Source organism: Vigna radiata, chromosome 11 (genome assembly GCF_000741045.1).
Source record: "Vigna radiata var. radiata cultivar VC1973A chromosome 11, Vradiata_ver6, whole genome shotgun sequence".
NCBI classification, from domain to species: Eukaryota; Viridiplantae; Streptophyta; class Magnoliopsida; order Fabales; family Fabaceae; genus Vigna; species Vigna radiata.
Genome location: NC_028361.1, coordinates 2,998,664 through 3,012,979, shown reverse-complemented (window position 1 = coordinate 3,012,979; position 14,316 = coordinate 2,998,664). Strand labels below are relative to the sequence as shown.

The following is a 14,316-nucleotide window of genomic DNA, read 5'->3' as shown; positions in this document are numbered from 1 at the left end:
AGCTTCTCATTTTCCTCCCTAAGTTCATCAATGATTTGTCGCTGTTTCATAACCTAAATCCATAGTAATAGTAATACTGATTTTTCATATTTGAACCATTCGAAAAGTTCAATAAAAAGTATATGCTATCGACTATGGTACATGTTGCCGTCAAATAAAAAATTACCGTCTGAAGTAGTTTGTTTTCTGACTGCACGAGTCCAGCCTACAAATATATCTGAATCAGATTTTCAAATTATGTTTCATAAACTTCGGAAAAGCTTAAATTATCATTTCATACAATTTCATGAACATAATGAGTCTGTGAAAAGTTATAAGGCATTTTGAAAGGCACAAATTCTTCTGATAACAGACAGTTTTGATTTATTTGAAACCTGTTTTTGGTTAAATGGTAGTGTTTGTGGAAAGATACTAATAATAACCTTCTCTGTTTGGTTGTCAAAGGCCGAACCAATCTTTGTAGATTGAGACCCTACAAGACCTTGTGAGAGTTGGTGGACTGATTTATTTGCCAACTGCATTAAGCTTTCTTGAGAAATTTGGTCAAATGATTTAGTTGCCTGCTGCATCATGCTTCCTGCAGATTTTTGATCTGCCGATTTAGTTACTGATTGTATCATGCTTTCAGAAGAAACTTGGTCATTCTTTGAGGATGCTGGCATCGGCAATGCACCCTGACCAAATGGTAAACCGGGAACAAGTCCAGTCATTTTTGTCATTGGTTACTGCCAAATTCAAGATTTAATCATGCATAAAAGGCAGAGAATACAAGACAACTTTTTGAGATGAGTGAAATTCCACATACTATTATCCTAGATTGAAGTTTATCCACTCCTGATTTCATAGCTATACCTGCAGGTGAGTAAATGAAAAAACTCAGCAATCGAATGAAGATTGTTTCGGCTTTAGTCTATGTAAGATATTCGACACGTAAGTTGTGACAAATCCTAGCATGGTTTTCTGCTTCCACAGATTCATTCTTTAGTGTGTAATGCACATGAATGTAGAAATCATACATATAATGCATTATAACATCTATCAAGCAAGCTGAGAGCAACAGCATAACAAACACCAAATGATATAAAAGTCAGATAAAGGTGAAAACGTCAATTATTTGATAGAGAATTGAGAAATATGAATAGATATGGCATACCAAGTCCAAAACCATGGCCAAAACCAATTCCATATCCAACGGCGCCCTGAATACTCGAGGTTCCCAACATCCTAATCTGTATAAAACATGAGAAAGAGACATTTTTTTCCAAAAGCAACAGAAGAGAAAAGAAGGAGCGACATGGTAATGACAGCATGCTTGAAAGAGGAAGCCGATGAATTTTGTCTCACCGAATTGCTAACACTAGAAATTCCATCTGTTGCACCCTTGGTGACGCTCATCACTTGATCCAACATGGACGTATCTACACATATCGAATAATACATGCAAATAACCATTGGTTTACAAATATAACCACTCAGTTGTAGTTTAGTATGATTTCGCAGGTTTACACAAATATGTCAAGCATGAAGAATAATCAACCATGCGTGTAACTGGTTTTTGTTTCATCAACCAATGAAAAAGTACTATATACTGTAATTTTGTTCACTTCTAAAACTATCTCGAAAGTCATTCATGAATATGCTTGAAAAGAAAAGATAGATATGAATATGATATATGAAAGTGTAGAGAAATGGGAAAAAGTGATACTGGGATTTTGGGGAGTTTTTGCGTTGAAGAAGAGTTTCCAATCCATCTGGTTCAATGAAGGTTTTAGAGACGATGGAAGTACGTATATTTAAAGGGCTTATTCCAAAACCATCTCCAAAGTTAAAGTCAGTATGCATGTTAATGGAATGAAATTAAAAGCAGCCAATACAACTGTCTTAACCTGAAAGAATAAACTGGTATCATAAATACAGTAGTAATTACTTTAAATTCAGCGTGTACAAATGATATAATCTCTAAACAGTCCCACAAGAATTAAAGTTATAAGTATAATCTCGACAAATTAACTAGAGACCTGAATATAATTTTATTCCACACTCCTTTCATGGGTCAATAATTTGTGGAGTGCACAAACTCTGCTAGATGTTTTATGCCACTTAAAAGCCAAGGAAACACCTCCATAAAATTATAAAGTAAACTGAGCAGAATAAACCAGATACCAAATATATTATAAACAGGAGAAGCTTGAACATGCTTATATTTTCAATCAGAAGGGACCTATAGAAGGAAGTTCAAATGTTTCACTGATTTCAATTTTTATTTTGTATTTACTTATCAATCTCAATATGTTTTCTAGCTTTCTCAAATACCAAGTCCTACGTTGTTTGTTTCCACCAAATGCAGCAAGTATCACGAGTAGGTGTGCATCAACAAAGTGGAATTAATGCTGTCACAAAATCCAAGATACAACATATGGCATTATGGGTAAAGTAAACACATAAAATTACGAAATTCAAAATAAAGAATGATTTCCGCGAAGGGTATATGGGGGAGGAAAAGAAACTCACAGAAGAGGAATTTATGTGAGCTCCTTGATGCATCATCTTCAGATCTTCCTTCGGGTGAGGCAGTAGAGATATATGCAGCTCTGAATTTCAACTTCTCTACTGAATTACCACTTTCCTCATCAAACTGCAAGTAAATTAACAGTATCGGTGATAAATTTTTGCTTTTCAATCTGCATAGTGGATCCCGTATAAAAGACAGTGTTGACCCTCTTACAGTATCTTGTGGGAGGTCGACAACATCAGTATTTGGACTCACTATTGTACTCAGTAAGAGAAACTTGTCTTTACATTGCATTTTTGGAGGGTATTCCCGTTGGGCTTGGAGGGTGACTGTACAAAATAAAACTTGGACAATATGACAAATTCTACTACCATAGACTGGGATGAGTTCTGGGCTCCAAAACAGATAAATTTAACACAAGAACAGTTCATCTAGATGGAACATAAAAAACCTGAAATACAGCATCACAAGCACAAATAAAGCCCTTGAATCACTTATTCCTAGTCCTTTGCAGGAAAGAAAAACTTCCATTATTGATCAGTTGAAATTTGCAGTTTTCACAGACCTAAACATCCACCCTCCGTTTCCTCCTACCCAAGTAATGTATGAAACAGCAGATTTCTAAAATTTACGTCCACTAGAGAAGTGCTAGCAACACATTTCCTAATATCTTATTTGTCTTTGCTTAAAGTTATTAGAAATTAAAAATCATGAGGGGAAAGGTTAATAAATACTTATAATTAATTTCAGCAAATAAATAAAATTTGTCTTGATAACATTTTTCCTTTTTATTTGGCTAAAAGGTGAGAATTTTGCTTTTCATTTTATCCGTTCACACCACCGATCAAAGATATCATAAATGTTTTAAAGCAAAAAATAAAACGGTTTTGCTAAGGTGTGTTCTCCAGGTGTCTGTAATCTATCGTAATTATTTAAAGAAGACAGTATCAGAAACTTGTCTTCATTTAAATATTCAATAGTTTCCATTTTTCAAAATCGCTTCAAGTATATATCTAACCCAAATAAAGATAATACGTATCATAATCAAAGAACTAGCCTTATATAAGTAACTCGGTAATATTAACATGCAGCACCTCTGATGATACAGGAGTCCCAGGGGTGTACGACACCGGTGTTAGGTCGTGCAATGTATTTCTTGGGAGAAGTGGTTTTGACCTGTCAAGGAGAAAATTAAGAAAAATACACTGGAATCAAATGCATTGAGAAGAAAGGAAGAGCATATTGAGGAACATTAAGTTAAAAAAAAAAAAAAAAAAAACCTTGAAAGCAACATGATTCTGTGTGTTATTGAGGACCTTAAGATCGCAAAACGTCTGCTTCTCCAACTCAACTGGTTAAACGAAAAGCAGGAGAATAAATAAAGAACGTATTGGCGATAAATGTGTCTAATGATTAATATCATGAGAAGGAAGTGATGGTAAAAAGAAGAATATAGAAAAAAAGAGGAAAAATTAAACAACAATTGGTAAGAATGAGCGAAAGGGAAATGAGAAGAGAGAGAGAGACGACGTACAATGGAAGCGGAGTTCGTCGGGACTAACGGAGATGAGTTGAGAGGCGGTCATAGCGAAGAAGGGGAATGGGGGGAAAGGGGGAATGGGGAATGGAGGAAGGAATGATTAGAGTGACATCACATCGCATGATGAGTTGAGAGGCGGTCATAGCGAAGAAGGGGAATGGGGGGAAAGGGGGAATGGGGAATGGAGGAAGGAATGATTAGAGTGACATCACATCGCATGAAGGAGAAGAGCAAGAAGAGATGTGTGATGGAACGAGGAGTATGGAGCACCGATGGCTACAAAGTCCTAAACCAAATTATGCTGAATTTTAGCCACCGAGATCGCTTTGGGCCTTCGTATTCCTCCACACTATCTGTCTGTGCCATCTGGTTTTGGCAGAGGCACTGAATACACAGAGAGGGAGAGAAACGCTGCTACACTCTCGCATCCTTTGGGGCCACCTGCTACGTACTCTGTTCACGTGTCCTTTTTAAATGTTCTATTTAGTCTTAATAGCACTAAAGGTCTCTATTTTCGCAAGGTGCATTTGTTTTGGTCCTCATTTTTCTTTTTTAATGTTGTCATAAAGAATATAAATTTCGTTCAATTTGGTCCTTTTTGTAAACGTTGTTTAAATCGTTAACGGCAGATAGTCCAGCTGTGCAGAACAGTGTTGATGTGATTTAACAGCCCACATGGAGTCCTTCAGCTACATTGAGGTGGATTTTGAAAGAAATGTGATTTATTTAATGGAACCCAATTTTTGATGAGGGTGAAGAGTGAAATTGGGGTTAGGGTTTCGTGGTTAGCCAATCTTGTTCCCAATCTAGGTGGTTGATGAGTCATGTCTCTTTCTCAATCTTCTTCTTGTTGTTACGATAATTGGATTCTCCTTTATTTCTCCCCATAAGTTAAAGTTTTTACCAACCCAAGTTTGTGAACAATGTCCAAGTTTCCTCTTTTTCCTTATTGGTTCTCTTCAATTGTAAAGTTAGAGTTGTTGATGCTGTGATTGAAACCGTTAACAGGGGTTTTGATAAAAAGGGTGTGTGAATGTGATTTTGGTCACTCTATATGAAAGTTTTTGGAGTCTCTGGGACAAGGAAAAAATCTTTCTTCAAAAAGATGGTTTACTTTCAAAGGTAGATCATGGTACTTGGAATATTCTCTGGCTTTGCTTTTCTTTCAAAGGTGACGGTTATGAGGCAAAGATGGAAATGGTAAACAAGACCAGCAAATAGGGTCTTTATGCAAATAGGGTCAGTGATTGCGGTGGTGGCCTCATGGTTTAGGTGTGGCGGCGCTAGGGTTGGATTTTTAGAAAGAAAGTAGGGTTTCAGTTGGGTTGAAGGTTGAAGACGATGGTGATGTGACTCTGTGTTTTGTAATGAATGAAGGTTCTTCAATCTAGTCCTCATTGTTAATTATTTCTGAATGTGGTCCCTATGATGATGACTCATCTAGTCCATGTCAGAACATAAATGACAGTTCACTCTCTAATTGCACATGTGGAGATCTGGCCGTTATTGATTTAGACAACGTTAGTAAAAATGACTAAATTGAACACAAATTACGATCTTTAGGACAACATTGAACCAAAAAAAAAATATAGGGACCAAAACGAATACACGTGACAAAATAGGGACCATTAGTGCTATTAAACCTCTTTTTTATTTATCACTTTTTATTTTTTTCTATATTTTGACCCAGAAAGAGAAATGATATGTGAAAACTTATCCCATTCCACTATTTAAGCATTTTAGTTTATATTTTTTAGATTTAAATTAATTTAATTTAAACGGGTTTTATTTTCTTTAAGAAAATACAATTAAAATATTTTTAAAAGTTAGTTATATAAATCTATAAGCAATTGTATAATGAATAACTTAAAAAAAAAATATAAGCTCAATTTGAATTGGATCTATTTTCAAAACTAGATCTGAAATCCAATCCAATAAGAAAAAGGTATAGCTCCTCTGATCTTTAGCCAATTTTCAACTTTTTCAAATTTTAATTTCTTAAATTAAATTTTCAACTTTTTTAGATTAGTTATTAACACTCCATTATTCTAAATATCTCATTAATTTTCTTATGAAGTTAATGCTCAATATTAGCTACTAAGTTTTACCTCACTTGTAATTGCTATGTACCTCCTCTCGTTTTTCTCTTTCATTTTTACTTCATAAAAAATAGGTAGAGACAATTGTTCTCCTATTATCCATAACATATTCATCGAGGTATGAATATATTCCTATTTTCCTTCTTTTAAGCAAGAAGGGCAATCAAACACTGAAAACGTATCGGCAAACCGGGACACACTATATTGATGATTATGAAAATAACGATTTTAAACTAAATGATGACGAAGGGTATTAAATCATAAAAATACACACCATCCCCATATTTCGTCTACATTTAGATATGTAATAAATAAAAACATAAAACTAAAGAATATATAGCAAAATTATTCCAGCTTGTGGCTCTAGATTTTAATCCCAGTATCCATTTTAATGAACTAAAGTAATGGTTTTCTTTTTCACAGCTTCGCTTTCTTACAGCATATATTATAGTGACACAGAAGAAACACTTGAAATTTCTCAGTGCTATCGAGGTTCAGCAGTACACTTGTTTCGATTTCAGGGAAGATAGGATGTAAGGGGAAGAAAAATGATATATTCTACAACAGAACAAATTGAAATAATAGAATTAAAGCCCCGCAACACTTATCATGGATCAGTAGACTACTTCGAAGATGAACGTAGGGAAAAGTGGGGTATCTACGTATCATTTGAAAGTGGAGAATCTCGGAAGCTTGTCTCTCAGATAGTACAATCTTGCCCTCCTGACCTTACGATGGCTTACCACTTTGATTTCTTTTATGTTCGGTGAGTAACTGTCGCAGTAAGACAATATATCACAAGGAAAAGCCAAGTTAAGATTTCATAATACAATCTACGAATATGAAAATTCATATACAATGGTCTTTAGACATCCATTTGTAACTTAAAACAGAGAACTGTTTGGGCAATCAGCTTCAATAAATAAATTCAGATGTTCTCAATGATAATTTCATTAACCCTTAATACACAACACAGACAGAAGACAAACATTAAGCATAGAAACATTGCATATGTTCGATACCAACGAACAGAAATGTAGGTTATATATTGAAACAGATATGAATCTCACCCGCCATCCTTCAGGCTGATATGTTTTCCAATACCAATTTACCACAACCAGAGTTCTTATTCCCTGAATTTGGTATATCCAAGGAGGGTGGTAGATCACACAAAGAAGGATTTGTCTTCTTTCAAGTTTTAACCCTCCCATGGCAACCGAATAAACCCCATTTTGTAAAAAAAATTAATTGAGATGAAAATAGTCTCATGCTTCAATTTATTGTAGAACAAGGTTACCTTAAGCTACCATTGATCAGAATCCCACAACCAATGTCCGAGCTATGTAGTTTCAAAAGGTGCAAAGTAGCAAATTGAGCAGTCATAGACGATGTAATCTAAATCTTTGAAAATGAGAACTCCTAACTATTTCTTTTTCCACAGCTTAGTCATCCAAAGTCTTCAAATTAACCACAGTTCCTTTTAGGTACCAAAGATAGCTTAAGTATTCATCCCAAATTCCCAGTTTTTAGTAGGAACATGGTTTATATAATTATACCCCAAATCACAACAATAGGATAAACAATGATGTGAAGCAATGATCCAAATAGTGGAAAAGCAAATGGCAATAATAATCTTTAAGTACAAAATTCTAATAAAGAGGAAACTCACATTGGGAAGACTATCTCAACCCCAGTGCCGGCAATGATTCTTCGGATTCGAATAGTTGTGTGAATACCAGCATTTTGTTTTGAGATGACAATCCCCTTATAAATGGACAGCCTACGCTTGTTCTCAGGAACCTCCTGCAAGAAGAACAAAATTATATCAGCATAAAATTCATGTCACTTCAGCACTCTTCTCAAAATATATCTTAAGTAATAAAAAGAATACCAATTTGATTTCGACAATATCCCCAGTCCTAATGTCTGGCGTGGGTCTTTCCTTCTCCGATGCCTCAATTGCCCTCTGATTCAATATCTGCATCGACAACAACAACAACATCATCATACATTTTACACTTCGTCCATCTTCTGTCTTTTCCCTACACATTCTCACACACAGACACGCATAGAAAGGGTGTAGAGTGTGGAAAACTAATTGTTAATTAAAACACTCAAGCTAATTTATGGCGCCTCTAATTACCCCCATAACGTCTCCAAGCTTGACTCTGGCTTTTCGGGGCAATTTCGGAGCTTCAGAATCCGAAAGCTGTTCTGTTTCGCCTTCCGAAACGTCATCAACATTATCGGAAGGAACATCTTCGGTGGCTTCACCACCGCCTTCGAGGTTGGAATCAGCTCTCACGACGAAACTAGACTTAGCAGTAAGAGGAGTGCAACGCCATGAAATTGGAGTCGTAGAAACCCTAGAAATTAACGCAACGTTACGAGGGGAAGAGGAAGGAAAAGTGAGCTTAGGCGCAAACAGTGCCTGCTGCAGTACAATTTCCGAATCAGTAAGGAGACAGTGAATATGAAAATGTTTAGATTTCCACATTTAATGTAGAGGCGAGAGAAAAACCTGAAGAAGAACTTGAGAAGCCATTATTATGAAGATGGGAAATAGGGGTTTCGCTTCAGTGGGAAGGAGACATGGCAACACTGCAAAATGTAAGAAGAATTGGAAAGCTGTAATGGAGAAGACCCTTATCTGTTTCTATCCGTTCCACACGTGCCAACTACACTTTCCTTTTACCTTTTATTGGGCTAGGCCTGGTTTTCAAAATGGAGGGCCCAATAAAGTCCATTACTTTCTGGGCCGGATCTACCCCACCCATGATTGCATGAAATATTGACGCATTTCAGTGTCACCAAAACATAAAAACTGATTCTTCGTTAAGAACTTCTATTATCTTTGCTCCTTCTATAAATACAGTAACCATTACCATTGTTCTGNATACTCTGTTCTCTCTTTTCTCTGCGTAACCATGGCACTCACACGTGCCATCTTGATGCTAACCATTTTCTTCACTCTGGTAGCAATATCCACGTCTCAAGCTCCCTCTCCTGCACCCACGTCTTTAACTCTCCCCTCGCAAATGTCCCCAACTACCTCACCAACTCCTACACCTTCTCAAAGCCCAAGCCCAAGCCCAGGACCAAGCTCGGGCCCATCCGCCACTTCATCGCCGCCTTCACCTTTTGCTCTCTCACCCACTTCATCCCCTTCATCAGCATCTGCTGATTCTGTGCCTTCAAGACCCAGCAACGCGTTTCTTCGTGGAACCAGCTTCTTCATGCTACCTTCACCCTTTTTCGCGGCTGCTGCAATGCTTCTTCTCTGAGCCAAGACAGACTCATTCACTCAACTCTGTGTAGGCTTGAATCAATAAATGAGACATGTTTTTTGTTCTGTTCTTTGTAAGCTACTCTGCTATTTTATTCTGAAGATGATTCTTGGATAATTGGTCGGTATTTGCTAATTGCAATATCGTACGAGAATTGTATGATTTATGATGCCATTCAAAATTTACGATTTTACCTACGAATGCTAATTCCTGACTTTTACAATTATAATATTATTCTATTTATGTCTGCTCTTCATCTTATATTCATGTCATGAAGAGATTAATAGTATGGTTTGAAAAACCTCTTTGGTGTTTTTTAACTGTTAATATCAATGATAAAATAGGTCATATTCACGTTTTATACATACGAAGCCTTACAAAAACTTTATATATATGGTATTAAGAAAGAAGAACATGTTGAAGGTGACACTTTAGGTATTTTGTGTTGGCCATAAAGTTACAGAATTTATTCATTTATGATAAAATTAGAGATGGAGAATTTTGTACCACAGAAAATAAAGCACTAGATTCTACCCCCCAATGAATTAAAAATTCTGAGTACCAAACTTTAGCTTTTTATGTTACTCATAAGGCATCTATGATGAGAACTAAACAAAAATATTTATCAGAAATTATTGATGCAATATTCCACATTTACCTATTAAAAAAATTACTTGTTATTACAGTATTAAAAACACAATCTTTTTTTAATGAAGTAATTAGTAATTTATGCATGGATTGTTCTTCTGGCTCTCTACAGTTTTTCACTGCCATTTTCTTCTCCTCTTGAAATTGGAAAAGTACCTGTTACCACAAAGAAGTTACGATTTAAGCATGCTTAATCTTTAACTCTATTTTATTTTACAAAAAATATAATTTCACACTCACATATATCTTTTCTTATTTTTTTACCTTATTCCTTTTTAAAAAATATAAAAATTTATTAATATATGATCATTTTATTTCTATAATTAATGTCAAATAAATGTGAAAATATGTTATCCTAATTACCATTGTTCTAATTTTACCATTGTCTAATGTAGGAATGTACATGCAAACATCAATAACACAATTATTATGTTTGAAACAAGTCCTTCACCATTTTAATTATAAGATACTTTTGGCCAAAACTAAATATGTTATTAATATTGGCGTGATTTAGATATTAACAACAAACAATTAAAGTAGAAATATTTATTTATTTATTTTAGTTCCATTTATTTCTAATTTATTTCTAGCATTGATTTCTCTTTTTAAAGTTGTCAATGTACCTAAAAACCTGATTTTTTAGAATATATTAAGTGTTTTTAGTAATACGAATAAACTTACTAGCTTATTTAAGTAGTTAGTCTGTAAATCTTTCAAATAATTTATTTTAAAATATTTAACTTTCTTTATACTTTATTATTTCTATTGTTTTATTACTCATCATTACTTATTTTAATTTTATAAAGATAATTAATTATTGTATTGCTTTTAGTATTTCTTGAATTAATTTTAATCATTTCAGACAGTTCAAATTAAAAATATTTTAACAATAAAAATTAAAATAATTAATATTCTATTACAATAACTAATTAAATAACTTTTTTTAGCTCAGAATTTATGTTATACGAAGTTAAAATGAACTTTTCAGCTGATTTTGTCAAAAGATGAGCATAGTTTTTATAATCTTTTATTTTTTTTGCTTTATTTGTGTTTTAGGGCACAAAAAAATCAGTGCTTGCAACCTCATCGTAATTCACCTGAAGAACTTGGCGGAAGCTTGCTGCATGGTATTTTCAGGTCCTTCAGTTGCAGTATCTGGAAAAGCTTCTCATTTTCCTCCCTAAGTTCATCAATGATTTGTCGCTGTTTCATAACCTAAATCCATAGTAATAGTAATACTGATTTTTCATATTTGAAGTAACTCAACCATTCGAAAAGTTCAATGAAAAGTATATGCTATCGACTGTGGTACATGTTGCCTTCAAATAAAAAATTACCGTCTGAAGTAGCTTGTTTTCTGACTGCATGAGTCCAGCCTACAAAATATCTCTCAATCAGATTTTCAAATCATGTTTCATAAATTTAGGAAAAGCTTAAATTATCATTTCATATACAACTGCATGAACATAATAAGCATGTGAATATTAGAAAGTGGGTTTTTAAAGTCTAACTCAACCCACCGGTTTGTAACACCTTACTTGTATATTATAAATTGGCCTTATATGTAGGACTTCCAATACACCCTCTCACGCCGAGGTATATACATCTCGAACTAAGACTAGCTATTAATTGATGGTCCGATAAGGCCTAATAGCGGGTGAAATTATATGCCGAATAAATATCGTTAGGATCGGTTCTAACCATAACTCCGATACCATGTTAGAAATCGGTTTTGTGAGGTTAAATTAGGCTTAAAACCCTATTCTACTAGTGAAACCCAAGTTATAAGGCATTTTAAGGCAAAGCATCTTCTGATAACAGGCAGTTTTGATTTATTTGAAACCTGTTTTTGGTTCAATGGTGGAGTTTGTGGAAAGATATTAATAATAACCTTCTCTGTTTGGCTGTCACTGGCCGAACCAATCTTTGTAGGTTGAGACCCTACAAGACCTTGTGAGAGCTGGTGGACTGATTTATTAGCCAACTGCACTAAGCTTTCTTGAGAAATTTGGTCAAATGATTTAGTTGCGTGCTGCATCATGCTTCTTCCTGCAGATATTTGATCTGCTGATTTAGTTACCGATTGCATCATGCTTTCAGAAGAAACTTGGTCATTCTTTGAGGATGCTGGCATCGGCAATGCACCCTGACCAAATGGTAATCCGGGAACAAGTCCAGTCATTTTTGTCATTGGTTCCTGCCAAATTCAAGATTTAATCATCCATAAAAGGCAGAGAATACAAGACAACTTTTTCAGATGAGTGAAATTTCACATACTATTACACTTGATTGAAGTTTATCCACTCCTGATTTCATAGATATACCTGCAGGTGAGTAAATGAAAAAGCTCAGCAATATCGAATGAAGATTGTTTCGGTTTTAGTCTATGTAAGATATTCGACACGTAATTTGTGACAAATCCTAGCATCGTTTTCTGCTTCCACGGTTTCATTCTTAGTGTGTAATGCATATATGAATGTAGAAATCATGCATAGAATGCATTATAACATATCTATCAAGCTGAGAGCAACAGCATAACAAACACCAAATGATATAAAAATCAGATAAAGGTGAAACGTCTATTATTTGACAGAGAATTGAGAAATATGAATAGATATGGCATACCAAGTCCAAAACCATGGCGAAAACCAATTCCATATCCAACCGCGCCCTGAATACTCGAGGTTCCCAACATCCTAATCTGTATAAAACATGAGAAAGAGACATTTTTTTTCAAAAGCAACAGAAGAGAAAATAAGGAGCAACATGGTAATGACAGCATGCTTGAAAGAGGAAGCTGATGAATTTTGTCTCACCGAATTGCTAACACTAGAAATTCCATCTGTTGCACCCTTGGTGACGCTCATCACTTGATCCAACATGGACACTGTATCTACACATACATGCAAATAACCATTGGTTTACAAATATAACCACTCAGTTATAGTTTAGTACGATTTGATTTCGCAGGCTTTAAACAAATATGTCAAGCATGCAGAAGATTCAACCATGCGTGTAACTGGTTTTTGTTTCATTAACCAATGAAAAAGTACTATATACTGTAATTTTGTTCACTTCTGAAAATTATCTCGAAAGTCATTCATGACAAGTATTGATTGAAAAATGAGTTTCTGATGAGATTAGACATGCTTGAAAAGAAAAGATAGATATATGAATATGATATATGAAAGTGTAGAGAAATGGGAAAAAGTGATACTGGGATTTTGGGGAGTTTTTGCGTTGAAGAAGCGTTTCCAATCCATCTGGTTCAATGAAGGTTTTAGAGACGATGGAAGTACGTATATTTAAAGGGCTTATTCCAAAACCATCTTCAAAGTAAATGGATTCTCACTTCAAAAGCTAAGTATATCACTTTGTTCATTCTCAACATTTTCTCCTTCCACTATTCACCATTAGCACATCATGCAAGCAAAAAACAATGTAATTGTGAGTTAAAACCAAACTTAAACTTAAATCTTTCTTGAAAAATTATCATCTATAGATTGAATTTATCATATTAGTATCAGAAAAACCACCGATAAACATGCATAGTTTATAATGAGACCAGAGAACAATGTTAAAAATACTTTTTCCTAAAATAATATGTTACTAATATTTTATAATTGTTTTAAAGTTTTTTAATTTCAACTTTATATCATTTGCAACATATAATAAAGATTTTTTTATTGGCTGTACACAGATTATATTTTTATTTTTCCTTTACTTATCATATTTGGAAGAGAAAGGGCTTAGGTGTAAAAGCATTGGGAAGCCTTGTAGTGGATGAAACATATTGTCATACTGGTATGTGATGTGCTTTTTTTTTTTTTTTAATTTTAAAATGTAAAGTATTTTCTTTTAAAAAATAAAATTAATATAAATATTATATTTAGATTCATTAAAAACATACAAAAATACGAACACTTAGACAGAATGTCTATGTTTTTTTTTTCTAAATTTTTATAGATAAATTATTAAATTTTATATTAAAACTATCTATATATTTTATTTCAAAAGTCATGCTAAGTCTTAATTTATCTAATGTAAAATTATTCAAATTTAAAAATTATTAAAATCGAATTGAAACAAAATATAAATAAAATAAGTTAATATTTCTCACATAATACTTGTCTTAATAGTAACTAACATATGACGTTATTACTCTTATGTTATAAAACTCCTTTGACACATAACAATTATTTATAATAAAAAAAATCACGAATTAACATA

General features: G+C 34.0%; 4 protein-coding genes across 7 annotated transcripts in view; 1 reads left to right on the top strand and 3 right to left on the bottom strand.

Annotated features, from left to right (window-relative positions):
• Positions 1–9,661, top strand: part of LOC106777682 (vegetative cell wall protein gp1-like) — a 12,487-nt gene extending 2,826 nt beyond the window's left edge. The window contains exon 2 of one of the 2 annotated variants that reach the window (XM_014665379.2): positions 9,127–9,661. In XM_014665379.2, the coding sequence (XP_014520865.1) occupies positions 9,127–9,435 (309 nt within the window). In that variant the 3' untranslated portion in view covers positions 9,436–9,661. Of the gene's footprint in view, positions 1–8,904 lie in introns of those variants that run through there. The other variant, XM_014665378.2, reaches the window with a different exon arrangement.
• Positions 297–4,332, bottom strand: LOC106777680 (vesicle-associated protein 2-1-like). Of its 2 annotated transcripts, none has more exons than XM_014665372.2 (10): positions 4,265–4,332; positions 4,047–4,167; positions 3,793–3,863; positions 3,607–3,688; positions 2,726–2,841; positions 2,512–2,635; positions 1,345–1,418; positions 1,154–1,229; positions 806–852; positions 297–674 (listed from the first exon to the last, which is right to left on the bottom strand). In XM_014665372.2, exons 2-10 carry the CDS (start codon positions 4,096–4,098, stop codon positions 312–314), a joined length of 1,005 nt encoding a protein of 334 aa, XP_014520858.1. In that variant the 5' UTR covers positions 4,099–4,167; positions 4,265–4,332; the 3' UTR covers positions 297–311. The 2 variants fall into 2 exon arrangements, with proteins under 2 accessions (XP_014520858.1, XP_014520861.1); XM_014665375.2 differs by having other exon boundaries at positions 640–725.
• Positions 6,516–8,820, bottom strand: LOC106777681 (50S ribosomal protein L19, chloroplastic). Of its 2 annotated transcripts, none has more exons than XM_014665377.2 (5): positions 8,673–8,802; positions 8,295–8,582; positions 8,043–8,129; positions 7,821–7,954; positions 6,516–6,925 (listed from the first exon to the last, which is right to left on the bottom strand). In XM_014665377.2, exons 1-5 carry the CDS (start codon positions 8,694–8,696, stop codon positions 6,817–6,819), a joined length of 642 nt encoding a protein of 213 aa, XP_014520863.1. In that variant the 5' UTR covers positions 8,697–8,802; the 3' UTR covers positions 6,516–6,816. The 2 variants fall into 2 exon arrangements, with proteins under 2 accessions (XP_014520863.1, XP_014520862.1); XM_014665376.2 differs by having other exon boundaries at positions 6,565–6,925; positions 8,295–8,585; positions 8,673–8,820.
• Positions 9,662–9,882: 221 nt separating the features above from the next.
• Positions 9,883–13,415, bottom strand: LOC106777443 (the record flags this gene model as incomplete). Its single annotated transcript, XM_014665024.2, is given in 8 exon segments — positions 9,883–10,242; positions 11,184–11,301; positions 11,424–11,462; positions 11,978–12,283; positions 12,364–12,410; positions 12,712–12,787; positions 12,903–12,979; positions 13,304–13,415. Coding segments are annotated over 8 exon segments (759 nt in total). The 3' UTR covers positions 9,883–10,192.
• Positions 13,416–14,316: the final 901 nt, after the last annotated feature.